We start from the raw sequence: 18,773 nt of genomic DNA, 5'->3' as shown, positions 1-18,773 counted from the left end.
GTACTTACGGGGGTTTTGTTTTATGCCGGGCATTTTGTGCCGTCGCGTTTAAACATATCTCGGAACGCGGACGAGGCTGCACCTTCCGCTTCCTAGGACTTCTCTCCGGGCACACGCGTTATTTTAATTCCAGACGCCTCGCGGCTACGTATTCTCGGATAGCGGACGCGTGGATTTCCCAATTCTACAGCCTGCACGATATCAACTCTGCGATAACCTTTGTGTCCGTACATTCCTAAAGTGCGTTATTTTAATACCATGCAGGTGCTATGAGAGTAAGAGTTGGACATTTCGAGGATTTATGATACCTATTTACCGAGAAGAGTAAAAAGTGTTTAGCGCAGATATTGTTTTTTCAAATTTTTTCAAATTATTGCAAGTTTTCTATGATATTTTTCTTTCGCTTTAACCTTCAAAGTATTTAATTTTATTTTATAAATTTTGCAATTGTAGGTCTTTTACCAGTTTGTTTGTTAACATGTTTTACGAGATTATTCTTGAATTTTTTTTAGATATTTTAGACCTCAGAGAAATTTTGGATCTTTTGTTCGCATTAATTCGATACTTTCGACTAAATTCCCTTCTCTTCTCGAAAATATATTTCTACTTTGATGTTTCCTCGAAAATGCAATGGACGCGTGTAAAATCGATCGAATCATTATATTCTCGTTCCACCCGTTATAAACGGGATAGTAAATTTCGCGATTCACGCCTTTCCCTTTGCAGCTATATATCCTTCAATTTGGCTACGTGTTCTGTGACGTCATATTTTTCAGTTTCCTCTTTTTACGTGAACACGTGCTTCGGCATAAAACCTTGGCGAGATAAGATCCTCTCAACGCCGCTCTTTCATCTTCGTGACGAGAGTTTCCACATTTTCACAGGGACGCTTTTAATTGAATTATCTCCGTGTTCTGATTAAAGAACGGCACGATACAAGTGAACGAAACAGCCACGACTACTCAAAAATAAGATACGAACGTTATCAGTGAAAATGTTAGTTGGCTCTTCTCCATATTTATTTTATAAATTAGCATATGCATGCGTTTAACATAAAGAATAATTTGTCTGTTGCAGATCCACCTATAGTAACGATCAAACCAGAGAACATCACTGTGAACGAAACTGAAGATTTTATAGTATTCTGCGACTACGAAGCGAACCCGGCCACTCTGTTAAAAACAGCATGGTAAATATATCGGAATTCATTTTTAACATTCCTTGACATTTGCTACAAATATTAATGCTTCTTCTATTAAATCTACCATTAACAATTAATAACTAATGCCTATTAAGTATTAACGACTAACCTCTAATTTTAGTTATGTCTCTAAAAACGTCCAAAACAACGACGTCGATATTTCGAGTGCTCTATAAAGACGATATATGAAGTTCAAAAGAAATCTCGGTACTTTCAAATAATAGATTGCTCGCATTTATATACGCGAGTGTGTATAATCCATTGAATTTACCAATGCCGGAGGTATTAAAAAGAAAAGAGGAATACATTTATTGCTCTTAATCCGGCGTTTAGCGCACGAATTAGTTTGAACGCGCGTTATTTCGCTCGAATCAACTTGTAGCCTGTATAGCCTGTATATAGCCTTGTACGAGGTTTATGGTGTACTATCGTAGTCGTAATAGAAATTGATAAAACGGGGTGAAACGTAAATTGAATAAAAATAGGGGGAGGAAAGAGGAAGAAAATCAGAAATTTATGTTGCCTGTCTTTACCACGTGCTTCTCTGAATCACGTAAATCTATGTTTTTCATTCTTCAGATGTTGACACGTTCTCTCTTTCTCGTGAACGATTTTGCTCGTTTATCAAGCTTCCTACTTCCGAACTACCACGGGGAAGTTTAGTCGTTTTATAGTACCTTTTCACAAGATCGATCTAGCGTTCTTTGTAGAAAAAGGAAATAGATAAATAAATCGCCGAAAAAAAAGGAGAGAGAAAATTGCGGACAGGCAATTTAGCAAGAAATTATGATAGAATGCTGTTGTTAAAAGTAAGGTAAATTGTTTGACGTTGAACGTGTATTGAATTACGCTGTAACTCTTGCCGTGAATAGAGTAATTGGCTCGGAAGTATATTGAAATTTTTTTATTGCTCTACTGTCTTTTGTTAACTTTTTATAATTCATTGTTCCTACCTATAAAAAATGAAGCTTTTATTTTCATATTTTCTGTTCGCGTGTTATTTACTTGTTAGTTAGTTGTTCACAGTTCGAAGTTTGAAAAATAGTTTAACGAACATTTAGTTGTTACTTTACCACAGAAAGCCTGTATAAGAGGAAATGATAAAACTACAGGTATATTCGAGTATAGAAAAAATCTACCTATGAAACGTCAAACATAAATCGCGAAAGTATCCCAAAAAGTAATACTTTTTAACTCTGACCCGTACGTTTCTTTTTAAAAGCTATCACAAATATCCTCAATATGTTCAAGAGTACATCAGTTCCACGCAAATATGCGATACATCGATTCGTTGTAACAGAACAATTTCCTTCTTTTTTTCGTAATTATTCCTTTCCCCTTTTATCTATAAACATTAAATACCTTTATCTTTGATTAAATATCGTTGCACTGAATACTACCGATATCAATGAAATTTCTCTATATTTGTTTTGCCTCCATTTTTCAATATTCCAGTTTAACTAATTTCTTTGGTTTCTCAATTAAATCAAACTAAGACAAAATTGAAACAAATTTAATCAAAGATACCGCAATTTTTCCTCTTCCAACAAAATCGTATTTCCCTTTCTCACAAAACAATTTCGCGGTATAATTCGTACACGTCCGATTCTCAGTTCGATTCAACACGTACTTAACGCCAACAGAGTATTATTGATCAAAGAGACATTAGGCTTTATCGATACCTACTTCCGCTACCTGTCTACTTATACTTCCTTTTACATATATCTCTTGCTTATCGTATAATTTCTCTCTTATAACGCGCCGTCTCTGCTTTTTCCTTTATCACAGAAACCCTTGCCGCTCATCAAAAGCTCGTTCTTTCCTCCCTTCGTACGAAACACCAAAACACCATCGTTCTATATTCTGCTCATCGGTCGCCAATAATGGCGTTCCACGGAACGCATTAAACGATGGTTAAACGCGTTATCCTAAGAAGCGTTAAGAGGCACCTCGATCGAGCAGCATTCTCTTCTTCCATGAGAATCCAGCGTTCTCGGTTTTCTCTACAAAACTGCTCTGTAGAGTTTATTGACGGCTCGCGCGAGTTTATAGCGTTTCGCCCAACCACGGCTAACTGTGTTATAAAAGAGGACGGAAGTAACTGGAAGTTAATCCTTGGACGGCGAAGATTGGATTGAACTTGGCCCGCGACGATACAGATTCTTTATCGACTTAATGTAATATTATAGAGAGCAGCCGAGAGCCGTTTTATGGGCGCGGTTTTAAGCTTTGCCTTGAAAGGTATACTGTGGATATGCTACACAGATGATCGAAGTATCTAGACGCGGGCAAAAATTCTGTCTTCGGGTTCGAATAAAGGGGTAAAATCTAGTTTGCATAAAAATATGATTAGTATGGGCTATTTGAGTACTTTGTCGTGAAACTTTACTTTCTGGTTTCTTCGCTGTATCATTTCGTTTGCCTATCGTTACGGTAATTGGTGTTCTTAATGAAATTAAGGTCCTTTTGCTCAACTGAATTTAAAAAAAAATGTTATATTATCCGCGAGATTGTAGAAATCACGAGTGACAAGTTACCATTAGTAAGAAATACTTTGCTGCGGAAGTAATAATTTTGATAATAAAACAAATAATGTTTTATGGGATTAGTTGGTAAATTATCGTGCGAGATGGCCCAGATGATGATACAGCTTTTTATAGGATTCTTATAATTTTGTCGTAATTATTCACTGTTTTGTCTCGTTGTTTAATATAAGATTGATGAATGAATTTGTCGGAAGCTAAATTGATTAATATTCTACATCTTATAAATTTTTCAATTTACTTTCAAATTTATGGAGATTTTTTTTTAATATAGCTCCTGGGTGGCTCAAATAACAGACTATAATAAAGTAAGATATAATATGAAATAGAAATTTGCTGGTGACGAAATAATATTTCAAATTGATTTATTAACATCTCCAGTCGTTTATATTTCTGATGGGAAACATTTCGTCGCATAAATCTGTATCTCTTACTGTATAAGTTTATTATTAAAAATCAAGAAAAGGAATATATCATATAAACCGTGTAAACACGAATGATTTATTTCTCGAGTGAAATTGTTTATTACGAGAAACCCTTACACCTTAAATTTTACTAATAAATACAAAAATAAATAACTTGGAGATATCTGAAGGTATCTGTGATTATAGTAATCCTTCACAAGCCTCACTAATCGACAAAACACGTTCGAAATAAATTTTACCAACCAATAAAGTTATAAAAACTATCATAATCTTTTAATAATTCTTATATTTCGTCAAATATTGCAGGACGACGAACTAATAATAATCTTCTCTTTCGTGGCATTTCGAATAACAATTTTACGAAAGGTATAAGACATAGAATCCTTTTGAAAAACTATCAAATCGAAAGAAAGGGATTAAGATCTTGAAATAAACATTCGAGCCACGATTGTTACTCGGTTCGCGTACTGTGGTGAAATTCTTTTACCGAACTCGAAGCGGCGAACTCGTACAACCGTTTATCGACCGTGTATACCTACCGATATTGGATTTCAAAGGGTTAATGCACAAAACGACGGAGACTTTGCCCAGGTCGATGGTAGTTTTCCAACACCTCGAGAACGACCATCGTGCTGATCAATTTTCTCACAGAGCGTTAATTAGCGAATCGAAAATGAATATTCTGAATTGCAAATTTTTTGCAACGCCACGGCACATCGATCTTCCAAGTTATTGCCAAGCAATTAATGCCTCGATACCGTGCAATTTCCTGCTAAGAGGACTTAAGAAAACTTGGAGGAAATGTTCTGTAGATACAGTGCCCGTAATTCATGGTGCTTGTTATGGGGTACAGGGTGATTTTATAGTGGCGAATAAAAGAACGTTTAAGATTGATACACTGCGAATTTGTATACCTTCTGTACGAAAGACTCTTTTTACCATATTGGTAACATACATCTATATATCATATTTATTCGTTGCTCTCATTAAATTAATATGAATCCATTTTGAAAAATTATATTGTCCTTTTATGCTTCTTAATTTATAAACTTCATTCTGTTCGCCACTATATATGACGAAGTAAATTGAAAAGATTGGTTGGTCCTCGAAAAAATCAACTGCGTATAGTTAAAGTTGCGTTCAAGGAAACGACATTTCATAATCAATGTTCGATAGTCTCTCAACTTCGACCAATATTTTACCAATATTTTTCGTAGATACAGCAGAAAAGGTTACCGAAAAATTTGCACGACCATACAGTGTAAAAAATTAAATACACCGTCAATGTATAAAAAGCAATCATATTGATTCTCCTGGAAAACAGCTTCTGGCGTATATACATACGCTAAAATTCCACAGACTATCAAATATTTAGAAACTCGAGCTTCGCGTTTCGTGTTCGATAACGCATAGTGTGCAACACTGAAGGTATCGGAACTGGAAGGATTTAAAGTATCCAGCGTAGCAGGCTCGACAGCGGCATTCGAAACGTCAAAATAAAAAGGCGCGAATTTATCGGGATGATTTATTATATTTTTCTGTGGGCGCAACCTAAAAACCATATTTCACGCTGATGCATGTAATGGCGCGTGTGCACGCGCACGAGTTCACGAGACAGAGACAGAGAGAAAGAGAGGAAGGAGAGAGTTTCAATTCCAGGTGTCGGCTATACGAGAGAAATATTCCGGTAAGAAATTGCTACCGTGTGGCGCAATAAAAATACATGAAACGCGATTACTACCGAAAACACGATAATTACGAGAGAACGATGAGCGTTGATTAAGAGTCATCTGTTCGATGGCTACTTTATGCTCGACATCGATCATGGATACCAGGTTATCATTGAGACAGGCTACGATACGGTTTCGCTGGTAAAAATTGCTCGTTAACAGCGTACGAATTGCTGGTACGATAAAAAAGAGACAAAAAAGGAGAGGATTATTTTCGTGACGATTGTAAAGCGATTTTTATGAGAAATTTTCATCGTGTATTACTTGCGAACGTACCGACATGTTGGATATTAAAAAATCGTAGCGTAACTGTTGCATACACGGTGGAATAGGATAAAAGGGAACACGTGTTTAACACTTTCCGGTAACTGTAAACTGGCGTTCGTTCGAAATGCAGACCATCCCAGATTTCATCGTGGGTGATGTTTTTCGCATTGCAAACTGGTTCTGCTGTAGTTGTAATGTTTCGAAAATATTGAAAATCTGATTTGCTGAGACTCTCGTTTCGGTTGGTTGATTTCTGGTCGCTGTAGGATCCAATTTAGATTTGTTCCGAATTTATTCGTTTTTTCATGTTTAATTTTGTTTTATTTGCGTTTTCGGTTCCAACGATTATCGGAAAACGCATAGAATTTTCAATAAAATTGTTGTATTTACGTTAGAAACGGAGAACGTTCTTTTTAATCATTCGTTTTTCATCCGGATTTTAAGAGCGCAGAAAAATAATAAGTAGATGATATAAAATAGCGCGCAAGGAGAAACACTATAAATTTTATATAAAACCAATCGCAGAAAGAATTACTTTCCTTTCCCTTCTTTTTACGTATCTTTCTTTACAGAACGTGTTTTATTCACTTGTTCAGGTATCGAGACGATAAGGAACTGGTTCTAACCGACGACCACTACGAGGGTGGTATCACGGAACAAACGGCTCTTACCGTGAAAAATGCGACCCCCAGTGACATGGGTTCTTACAAATGTGTACTAGAAAATAACATTGGTTCATCAACGTCAGAGGACATCGTACAGGTCTCGGTTCTATGTAAGTATCGTGAAAATCAACGAATACTATTTTCACTGAATGATCGACGTTTTTCTTTTTTTTTTTTTTTTTTTTATTTGGATGAATTTTACAATCAATTTTCATTGAGAATTGTAAGTAAATTTTTCTGGCGTGGTACTATGTCGTGTTTAATAAATATTTATCGTGTGTTGGATTCTAGTTGAATCTAGCGATTAAATCTAAAGAATAATATCTATCGACAAATTATTTAGAAAATATCAATTTGATAAATTTTCATTTGATATTAAATTTTCAAATCATCGCGCCGCCAGATCTGCAAATTTTTAACCGCACAAATTCCGTGCATATTCATACGTAAGATCAAATCCCTATTGAAATATCTGTTTTTAATAATCCAGAGAAAAATAGGATAGGTCCAGGAGAAAATAAAATCGATATCATCGATGGGAAGAAAAGATACACGGAGAAACAGTTCCGTTCCGTTTCACATTACGACAATTTATCGCGTTTTATTCCGGTAAACGATATTTATGCGTCCATAAATTCTCTGGAACGCCGCTTAAAACCAATGCCAGGACATACGTAATGCCTGCATTTTTATTTCCGAACATAATCTGTCCAGCTTTCTATTTGTAAACTTTTTCTTCACGCCACACTGCCCGATCGTGAAACACAAAAACGTTTATTAAGGTTTTATAATTTCATAGCGGAACCGCCAACACAATTCTGTTGACGTGATAATTGATGTAATTACGTATGATAACTTACCTAATTACAGTTTCAAGGAAGACAGGGAAGATCAACAGGATCTACAGTTTTCTGAAAAGTACACTATCCGATTAATTTTATACAAACCATATCTTCGATAAATATGTTTATCTTCGGAGAATTCTTTATCTATTTTCTTTGCGAGGAGATGAGAAATTGTGATTAATTTATAAAAAAAGAAATTTTTATGTGGCCTAAGAAACATCGTATCGTCAAAAGGATTAACTGAAATATTCGAGTTCTCAAAGTAACAGATGTTTCGTCAATATCGCGTAAACCTTGTGTTCCTATTATTCTATAAATCTTCCGAATCTGCCAGACCGTATCGCAAATAAATCCAACGACCGCGAATCCAATGAAAGATCATTTGTCGCCAAATAATTTTTTCGATTTTCTAAAAAAAAAAAAAAAAAAAAAATACGTGAACGATAACGAAGAAAAGAAACGTGTGGAGAGAAAGAAATATCCTGGTCTGGTATCGATTTGTCCGGCCATTTTGTCGTTCTCGGCATGGCCATGCATTTTGCACTTATCTTCATTACAAGGACTAATTTCCTTCTGGCTGGCCGGCCAACTCGAACCAACGATAAATCGTTCGGCAATTATTTATTCGTCGAGTGTAAATCAACGCGAGTAAAAAGGATAGTCGAACGCGACGCAGCCCAATGCTATTTGTTTGACATTATCGTCGCATATCTATATGTATTACCATGATTTTACAACGTGTCGATCGGTTAAAGCCAAAGTTTTTGAATATCAGGCGAGATACTTGAAAATATGAAGTTAATTGCAGAAACTGACAGGCCAGTAGTTATCGTCACTTATTTAACCAGATAAATGAAAATCGAACCGTGCGCGCTATGAATAATGAAGCGGGTATCTTAATTAGCCGATGGCCCAGCAATTACACGGTTCACCGAATCGTCAAATCGGCACGGGCGTTAATCGTTTTATGACTAATTTCGTTATCAAAAACCGATCGATTCTATCTTCGGTCGTTACAATTATGAAATTCCGAGAATTCAATAGAAGCACACTTACGTTTGTAAGTTTTATCAAATCGTTTTATTCTCGTTATCGAAAGCCAATGGAGATTTCGTCTGGTCTGGAATAGATTCACGGCTAATTCGTAAGTCACTGCAGAATTGCTAACTTTAGACGCAATGTTTGTTGAAATAGGATTCCACAAAAATCTGATAGCTAGCGTTTTTATGGCCTACCGCATTATGAAAATCAAATCGGTTCTGTCCTTGTTATTGTAATTAGCTCGATTCATAAATCATTGGAAAAGATAAAATCGTTTTTGTCGTATATTTTTATTACTGTTGCTTTATATTTTGTTGTATTTTATCGCTTTCTTATAGCTGAAAATATTTATGAATTACGGATTTATAAATTAACATCATTTAATATAGAAATATAAGAAACGACTAATTTGCTGGATAATTTATCAGGATTCTTGAATAATTTCGTAAAAACGTAACGTTTAAAAGCAAAACCGAAGACTCGCGTTTGAATATTACGCAAATAAAATATAGTTCTCGTCGTAATTTTTAATAATTTTCTTGTGTTTATTCTCGTACCTTTGCTTGCCATATTGAATTTTGAAATCGAATATATTCAAGGATAATTACATCTATCAACTTAAACCGAGTCTTGGATGGTAGAAATTTCAGATATTAGGACTGTGGAAAAGGAACGTGTGCGTGAAGTAGATAGGTTAATCCATTAAAATGAATGATTTCGATCCGAATCAAACGAGCTGATTCTCCCTCAGCCTACAATTTTTAAAACGAATTTCCATCAGAAGATTTAGGTATCGTCGGTGTGCCATTTAGAATTTCGGGTTCCTTTATGCCAGATCGTGGACAGCTCCATTTATCAAACTGATCCAATTGCCAGGAGGCACGATTTAAGTATCATTATAGCCTTTGCCAGATGCAAATGTGTCATAAAATATCTGTTTTTCGGAATAACTCATATTTACTTATTTAATAAATTCTTTAAAATGAAAATATTAGAATTTTAATATAATACAAAATTAATCGTAATTGAAATTTAACGTCGCAGTGTTAATATTTAAAAATTATTCATTGACGATTAAAAATAATATAAGTAATAAATAATTGATATTCATTAAAAATTAAGGAAATAAAATTGAAATAAAAAGCAAAAGATTAAATTTCAATTTGATTACTTGTTCCTGCCGCAACAGAACATTCTTTTTCTTACAATTACCATCAAGAAAGTTGAAAACTTCGTGTAACTACATTATTTAGAAGTTTTATCACTGAATTATACTTTTGTCCTGAAAAATAAACTACATACCAATTAAAAAGGAACAAAGCGACAAAATGAAACAACTTTAAACATCTATCAAGCTGTGGAGCGAAATACACAGGACGCAAACTTCCTTTCGGAATAGAAACCATGGAAATAGAATAGCTCCAGCAGAGTTTCGAATTCGACCAGTGTTCCGATACCGTGGAATATCTAAAAGCCGCAGGATGAAGCGGTTTCGACAAAAGTCACACGAGAAAATGTTCATATAATTCAAGTTATCTAAACTAGTGGTAGCACAATTGATGTATTGTGATACTTATAGCTCTATATTTCTGTCGGCTGAACGTAATACGACCAACTTGGGAAAAACGTCAAAATATAAATTTAAAACGCGCAAGAGAAGTATTAGAAAATACACAATTACCATCTTGTATCATACTTTAACCCTTTCACTTTGAAATGTGAATATAAAGCGATCCAAATAAAGTATTATAAGAAATTTTCTCAGAAACAATAAAAATATTCATTTCAGTTTCTATTTTTTTTATTAAATTGTTCGAAAAAATTTTAGGGGGCAATTGTTGGAGAAAAAAATTTTCACGCGTTAGTTATTAAAAAATTGAAATTGTCTGTTTCAAAAGTTGCATAGCTTAACTAGCGATGTTTGTTTCAATCTCATTGCTTACTATTTTGCCTGTATGTCTAAATCGTCTTGATAAAACGTACCATAAGAAAAACATAACAATTGCATCTTTGGTTATTACCGAACGTGTAGTAATTAAATCTTGGGTAATTAAGACGACGCAACGTGTGTGTGCCAGTATCAGCGATTGCGTTGAATGGAAGGCGGTTTAATTTTTTATTATTTGTGTATTTTCTATGAGACTGAATAACTGAAAATAGCAACTCGCATGGTTTCTTGCATTTAAAAAGCTAAATGGTGGAAAATATTCTTTTGAAGGGGAACTGAATATTTCCTTTCAAGTAAACTTCTATCTAAAGAAAGCGAGCACGTTGTAAAAATACTTCAACATTTTTCACGCGAATAAAGAACACTATAATTCATAGACAAACTCGTGTTATACAAAAATTGTAACTGAAAAAGTTTAACTGAATCTAAGTTCGCGACGATCTTGTGTAACGCGGTATTTCAATTGCATTGATTTCTATTCATAATAATATGAAATTACGAGTATCGCAATTATGTATACGAGTATTTCAACTCTTACAACGAACTTTCGAATAACAATACACCAATTAGCAGATCTGACGTGGAGCGCCTACAACTACTTTCTACTTCTTCTATTGTACTATATTGTTTTTTCTAAATCTCCAAATTCGAAACTTATTTCAAATAATTTTACGTCGAAGGTGCATGAATTGTACTGTATCGTAAAAGAAATATTCTTCTATGTGTCTGGCGAGAAACGTATTAACCTTGTTACTCGCGATTTGCCTCCGTTTTATTCTCATGCGTGACATTAAACCAGCACTAAAACAGAAATCTATCGTGTTTTAAAAAAACCAATTCCAATTTCTCGACCTCCATCTGTCTCGTAAAGCGAGCAAATAAATAGCGTCCCTTTTATATTAAGGTTGCGCAAGTTTTTGAATTCGATATTCCACCAACCGAGTTTTAAAAAAGTGCCTTGAATAAAATAAGAAGAAAATAGGCGGATATTCTCACCGCGATATTCTACAGAGGCGGGATAGTTAAGTAAAAAAAGAGAAAAGGTTGAAGCAAATCCACGGATCACCGAAACGATACGATTCGTTGTGCCGCGGAGGGAGCCGTAAATATATCAGCATGGATTAAATAAGCTGCTCTCCCACACCCTCCAGTTGGGTACCGGTTATTGGGTCAGCCATTCCGCGTTTCCGAGAAGTTAACGTCACGTTAACGTAAACTCGGCCGCGATACAATGAAATTCTAATTGCAGTCTTAATACCGCTCGAGGGTGTTGTATTTTCTACAAACAATCCATGGAAACGGGCCGTGAATTCGAACACGGAAAATTAGTTTCGTCGGGGCCGAATCCCCTTTCCTTTCTTTCCTACGCTTTTCTTTTTCCTTTCTCCGCTCCATCTTCTTCTCCTCTTCGCTCCTTTCGAGCACCGACTACGCTGCCTCTCTTCGGATTCTTTTGTTTTGAACTTGCTGAAATCTTGATTACCTTGCCGAAGGTAAGAAAGAAGATAAAAAAAGGAAAAGAAAAATTGTTTCAGCCAATCTGCTGATTGGATCGTCGACGAAAGTTTCCTTTCAGGTGCTCTTTGAACTCTGGTTGTCTCGTTTTACTGTTTATTCGGCTGGATGTAGCATAAACGGCCCGTTCTCCGGTATGTTCCATGCCGGATAATATATACGCTTCATTTTGAATAGTTTTGCCGTGGACGTAAATCTTTATACGATGCTCGAGCTCGTAAAAAATACATGAGCCTTCGGCTCCCTCTTCTTTTTTTCTCGCTCTCTGTGATCGTTCGGCACACCAGACTCACAGATGAATCTTCTTGTTTCCTCTCTTACGTTATTTATTTATTTACCTGTATTGATTAAGTTTATTCGATCGAAGTATTACTTCTAACACGGATGATCCAGCTGGACAGTCACGTTCTCTGTAGGACATTAAATTAGTTAACTTATGTGTGTTGGCCAAGGTTATTGGAGTTTTTACCGCGGTTCGAGCATTAACTTTAGAAGAGAGGAGATGTCAGGATAGTATTTGGGTTGATATAAACATCGTGGATGAATTTCATTACAATGCCCCTTTTCATATTTTTTCTCTCTAAAATATTATACTTAAGAAGAGAACAGTCAAATTACAGTAACAAAATCTAATCTGCTAACCAACTTACTTTAAATAATAAAAAGATCAGTTTTCGTAGTACTTTATAAAATTCTATTAACCTTTATAACTACTATAGATGAGATGAGAATATTTTCAAACCAGAATACTCTTCCATGTAATCTCTCGAATAATATTACCTACTACTACTATATCCTCCATATTTCTCACACAAAATAAAAACGAATCGAATGAATACACGCTAGTATCATGAAAGAGGAACAGAAAATTCCGAAAAACAGGTAATAATAAATATGAATACAATGTTTCTGAAAAGAAAGAAGCGTAATATTAAAAATAAATTATAGGAAAGAAAAAAAACAGTATTTCCACGTACTAGTCGATGATAAGCAACCGTTTCACTGTTCCGACTCTCATTTGCTCGCAGACAAGCCAGTAGTCAAGGTGATAATGGACCCGGAAACGCCAGTGAACGAAGCAGACCGGCAGAACGTCTCGCTGACCTGCGAGGTTGTTACTGGAAATCCAGCAAGCTTGACCGCCGTCCGATGGTACTTGGACGGGGACCTGCTGAAAGAACTTCCGGATTGCACGAGAAATAGCAGCGCAACCACCACGACCACCGAGGAATCTTTAATTTTCTGCGATATCGATCCGAGCAAGCTGCTGTTGGAAGCGGTGGGACGTTCCTTTCACGGGAACTACTCTTGCGAGGGTAGAAACGACGCTGGCTGGGGACCACTTTCACCGAGTGCACCTGTCATGGTCCATTGTGAGTCCCCCTTTTAATTTTTAATTCCTCGATCCGATCCATTTGCTCGTTCGCTCCCCATGTGAACCAACTACTGGGATTCCTGTTTGCGAGAATTTGTTTTTCTTTTTCTTTCTTTCTTTTTTTCTTTTTTATACCGCCAAGATTTATTTGCCTGGCGAAAGAACAAAATGATGCTTTAGGTCACCTATTTTCAATTTTCTTTTTTTTTTCTGATCACTAATAAGGTGCATTTTTAATTTTCCTATAAATACACCAAAAAATCCGCTGGCTAATAAGAAAGAAAAACGAAGAAGAAGTTTGGTCGGAGTTTCCGATATAAATAACGAGTTGCTTGTTTGCCGTGTCGATAGACAAACCTGGGCCAGCTTCGATCTCGTACGAGCCCCAGCAGGTAATAAAGAAACGGCCATTGACAATCACGTGCTTCGTACTGGACCCAGGACGGCCAAAGGTAGTTGGCTTCAAATGGTTACGAGGCCTTCATAGACTTCCGGATGAAAACAACGCTACCCTTACCATCGAGTCGGTTAATTTGGAAACCGAAGCGAACTTTACTTGTCTGGCTTACAACGAAGCCGGCGACGGCGACCCGGCTACCACGTTTATCGACGTGTCTGGTGAGTTGTAAAGTTACTCGAAAAACTTTCTAATCCCCCGTCGAATAAATCTGTCGTCCGTCTTTCACGTGACGTTCATTTCGCGTTCGAGATTCGTGCACGGCCGACCGAGATAGGAAGCGTTAAATTTTACAGAATTTGGAAAATGTGGTGGAATAAGGGAATGAAACTAAATAGATTCTATTTTATAGTATTTTTCCTTCTCTTTCCTTCGATATTTCAGAAATATAGGATATTCTGTTTAATCTACCAAAGTATTTATAATTTGTAAAAATATATTTTATATCAGAAGAAAAGAGATCTGTTTAATTTTCTAATAAACTTTATACGATTCTTTTTGTGAAATTTTTCATTTCATGTACACGTATAAATTTGTAAGTAAATTAAACATTTGATTCGATTATGTACGATCTATTAAAATATTTTAAAGTTTAACAAAAATATGTGTCTCGGACAATTGAATATAATTATTTTTATTCGCTTATCAATTTCACACGTGTGTTGGAATTAATATTGAGTCGATTCGTAACTAGAGATGTTAAAGAAATCAATGATTTCGTTTTCTATAAACTGCGACATTTTTTCACGCTATTAATTTATAGCTGATGGTACACTAAGTACAAGGTACATGACTATGTATATATGAATCATAATTTGTTTCGCGAAAAATTCTGGTACAACTTGTATTTCCAAAAGAATAGTTACACCACTTACAACACGCATATGCCTGACATAAAGCCGACCATTTCTACTTAAAATACCATTCTGTCTCGTTCTACGATATTCCTTTCCGTCTCTTTCTTAGTGTTCAATGTTTGGTTTATCGACCGAAATTCTTTTTAATCGAACGCTTCTACGCGTAATAATGGCTCAACAATTGGAAAATTATTTTTTTAATGAAATTGTTTAAAAATTCGTTCTGTGAAACTTACGTCGGTTCCATAAACACACCTTTGAAAAGCACCTTCATGTAATAAAGCAAGAGAAAAATGCAATAAACTCGCAATATTTAAAAAGATTACAAAAATATCATTTTTTAAATCACAAAATTCATTATATGTATATATGCTGAAAAATGTATTAAGCTGTAAATGAAACGTAACGCTTTATTACTTGTTACTTTTGTACAACAGAAAGATAAACTTACGTAACGTGAAAGAGCACAAGTGTTTCCACAGTTTCTGTGCTGTATCTAAATTAATGATTCGTATCTTGAGAGCTGTGTAAACTTGTCTTGTTTCTTCTATTTTTCCTTATTTTATTTGTTTCTCATTTCTTTGTGTACTTAATTCGCATAAGCGGCAACATGCATTACGTTACGTTTGCCAGCAACTTTTGCATAATATTTCCCCGATGTCATAGAAGCTTTATTCGACTCGTATTTCGTATAAAAATAGAGAAACGATAATAATATTATAACGCTTCAGTGCGTTTCAGAGGAGAAGCAACAACTATCGCTCGACGAATATTCACGCTTAAATTCAACATCTCCATGTGTCGACTCATTTTTGAAATTCCAAGACAAATCACGTACAAACTCGTAGCTTTATTTAATTTAACGAATTGAAATGATTACACATTTAAATAATTTAAAAATTGTTAAAAAGTTTCGTTGCTATCATGCTATGCAGTTACAAGATTTATTTAATTATATTTGTCAAATTTTATTTTACACTTTCTCTAAGATTCAATTATCTACGATAACGAATTGATTCGCACGTCAATCTGTTTGAATTAAAACTACCTTAAATCAGCTGCAAAATCGTATCGTATAATAAAGTTTAGAAAATATTCCGCGTCGATTCGAGCTTATCGTAACGCGACGATATCGTATCTCATTCTCGATTCGTAACAATGCCCGTTCCGTTTCGAGGGTCGGTTCAACTTGTTCTTTGATTGTCAATAGCGGAGCCAACGTTTATCAAGAAGCTGCTCCCTTATCACGGCTACGTGTACAATTCGCCGAACGTTAGCATCATGTGCTGGGTAGAGTGCGCTCCCATGTGCAATATTTCCTGGCTAAAGGACGGCATGCCGATGGATTTCTCGAAAACGAACCGATACTACCTGTCGAACGTTTATCATCCGCCTGATCCGCGAACGAATGACTTCGAAAGCATTCAATCGACCCTGGTGTGGAATCTAACTGCATGGCCGAGTGGCCAACTCGATCGCGTCGAAGACAACGTCAGATTCACCTGCGAGAGTAGCAGCAACAGTATCGGTGCTGGAGTGAAAAGTAGCACGCACTTCCATGTGGAATGTGAGTTTATTTGATTTTCGATAAAGTTAACTTAACTCCTCGAGTACTGAAAATATTATCCTCGCATACTTTTCGATATTTATAGACTATTCATTTTTTTAATATCACGCGATATAAAGTTTAAATATTATAAATAATTACAATTATAGGATATTATTTAATATATTATATTTTATATTTGTCATTTATATTTTTTAATGCATTATTTCGCTACGATGTCCCTCGGTGGACTGATATAATGCTGTATTCGTGTTTGCATTCGAACAGTATGCACAAATACAGTTTACACAGCGTAAAGTTTATACGCGTCTTTTTCTTCGCAACAGTTCCGCCAGAAAATATGACGATATCAAAGAAGATAATAAACGTGACGGTCGATACGATACCGGAAACGGTGAGCTGCAACGCGAGAGCACAACCGGAGCCAACGTTTCGTTGGTTTCGGGAAGGTTCCACAGACACTATCATCGAAGGCCGTGTCCTCGATCTGAAAGTGGCGGTGCCTAGACGCAGCAACGGGACGTACTACTGCGAGGCATCGAATCGCCACGGAAGCCGGAACATTTCCATGGTCATGAATGTTCAATGTAAGTAAAGAAACATCCCGACGTGCAAGTTCCTCAGTCATCTCGAGTGACGTTCAAATATTGAGAAAGATTTATGTTCTCATGGCAGAGTATTCTTCAAGAAAGAAATGGCAGGAACTAAAAGAACGATTTCTCTTTCTCTCTCTGTTTCTTCGACTATTTTTCTTTTTCATTTTTCTCTTCTCTTTTTAATATTTTCCGTTCGCGTTAAGAAGATAAAGATACCGGTGTTCGTTAAGGTAGAAGAAACGTAGAAATGAAATTTAAATGCGTAAGCAGAAAATGCCTTGTTAAAAATAAAATGCCAAAGTGTTTCATAGAATTGGAGTAAACGATCCGAGAAAATTTTACTTAAATTAATTTAAGAAAAGAATTATATCTGCAAAATAATAGTAAAATAGTACTTTTGCCATTATCGTGAATACAAATGTTTCCCTGAATACTTTTGATTACGTTACGTATAATAAGAAACCTGTTTTGGAATATCAGAGCAAATAAACTGCTCACGTTCGCGTTACAAAGATCGATTAAATTGTTTAAGACTGTATCACGTTCGATAAACCGAAGAACGATAGGAATTCGGCCGAAATTCGTTTGGTTTGAGGAACGTAATTTCGATCAACGGCGAGAACGTGATGAATCGTTCTTGAAATATTTCACGCAATTGCACGTTTCATCCCTTCGTCGATTTCCAGTTTCTCCTACGTTTCATACCTCTTGCCTTATATTTCCAATCTCAAATATTTCCGAAAGTAACCAAATGCTGTAACTTGCTATTACTCGAGGTTAAAAAATTCATGCTTTCTTCCAAGATACGAAAAGAAGCATCGAAACCAAAAAATTTCACTGACATCAGAACCACAGTGTGCCACACATTCTCTGATAGTTCTATCTTTTAATTCTTAAAATCACGATAATAAATTTATCATATTTCTATGAAGAATTATAAATTACCCGTTCTAGCGGTCTCTGATAGATGTAGCTATTACATCATTATCATGCTCTATATGTTCTATCTCAACAAAGCAGCGCAAGACAATGATTTAAGGAGCAAGTAAGACGCGTGTCCAAGTGACACAGATGTATTCGTGCAAAACCAATGTAAGTTAATGCGGCTTTCTTCCTTTGTAGTTAAGCCAGAATGTCACGTGGAAAGGGAACGAATAGACGGGGAGGATTACGTCGTGTGCTCAGCGACGGCCAATCCGAAGGAGACTGATTTCGTTTGGTCGTTGAAGAGTGACAATGACACGCTAGAGCAGAACGCCGAGATGCGCAATGGGAAAAGCTACATCCGCCTCGATACGTCGGTAACCAATTTCCGGACGTACGTTTGCGTTGCTAACAACTCTATCGGCCATTCCAATCCTTGCGACCGCGATGTACCAGGTACGTTCTGATTTGCTTCCTGTTGTACTTCATGATTACTTGTGTTTCTATAAACTAGTAAAATTATAGAAATAAAAGTGCTAGGTATTAAATAAAATGAAATCTAACTTGTGGATAAATCAAATACGTTATGTTTAATGCGGTGAACGGAGCCTTAGCTCAGATATATTTATGATATTGTTTGATATTATATTCATTTATTATTGATATTGATATTTTAAATATAAATTTTTAAAATAATTTTTGTACCTATTTTTTCTTTTTTTTTTGTACCTCAATTACTTACGAACAGTTTTTAATGGTCACGTTTAATTGAAATAACAGAGTTTTAATGACGAAGATCTGGTAGACGATGATGATG

General features: G+C 35.7%; 2 protein-coding genes across 9 annotated transcripts in view; one reads left to right on the top strand and one right to left on the bottom strand.

Annotated features, from left to right (window-relative positions):
- LOC126917050 (monocarboxylate transporter 10) overlaps positions 1–18,773 on the bottom strand; it is a 192,285-nt gene that overhangs the window by 51,377 nt on the left and 122,135 nt on the right. The gene's annotated exons all lie outside the window — the stretch shown is intronic.
- LOC126917035 (hemicentin-1) overlaps positions 1–18,773 on the top strand; it is a 644,265-nt gene that overhangs the window by 566,760 nt on the left and 58,732 nt on the right. For all 8 annotated transcript variants that reach the window (XM_050723410.1, XM_050723413.1, XM_050723406.1 and 5 more), the window contains 7 exons: positions 1,078–1,189; positions 6,763–6,941; positions 13,209–13,553; positions 13,907–14,173; positions 16,080–16,436; positions 16,763–17,023; positions 18,155–18,412. In XM_050723410.1, the coding sequence (XP_050579367.1) occupies positions 1,078–1,189; positions 6,763–6,941; positions 13,209–13,553; positions 13,907–14,173; positions 16,080–16,436; positions 16,763–17,023; positions 18,155–18,412 (1,779 nt within the window). The remainder of the gene's footprint in view (positions 1–1,077; positions 1,190–6,762; positions 6,942–13,208; positions 13,554–13,906; positions 14,174–16,079; positions 16,437–16,762; positions 17,024–18,154; positions 18,413–18,773) is intronic.

The sequence above is a fragment of the Bombus affinis genome, chromosome 6 (genome assembly GCF_024516045.1).
Source record: "Bombus affinis isolate iyBomAffi1 chromosome 6, iyBomAffi1.2, whole genome shotgun sequence".
Classification (NCBI taxonomy): domain Eukaryota; kingdom Metazoa; phylum Arthropoda; class Insecta; order Hymenoptera; family Apidae; genus Bombus; species Bombus affinis.
This window is presented reverse-complemented; position numbering and strand designations above follow the sequence as displayed.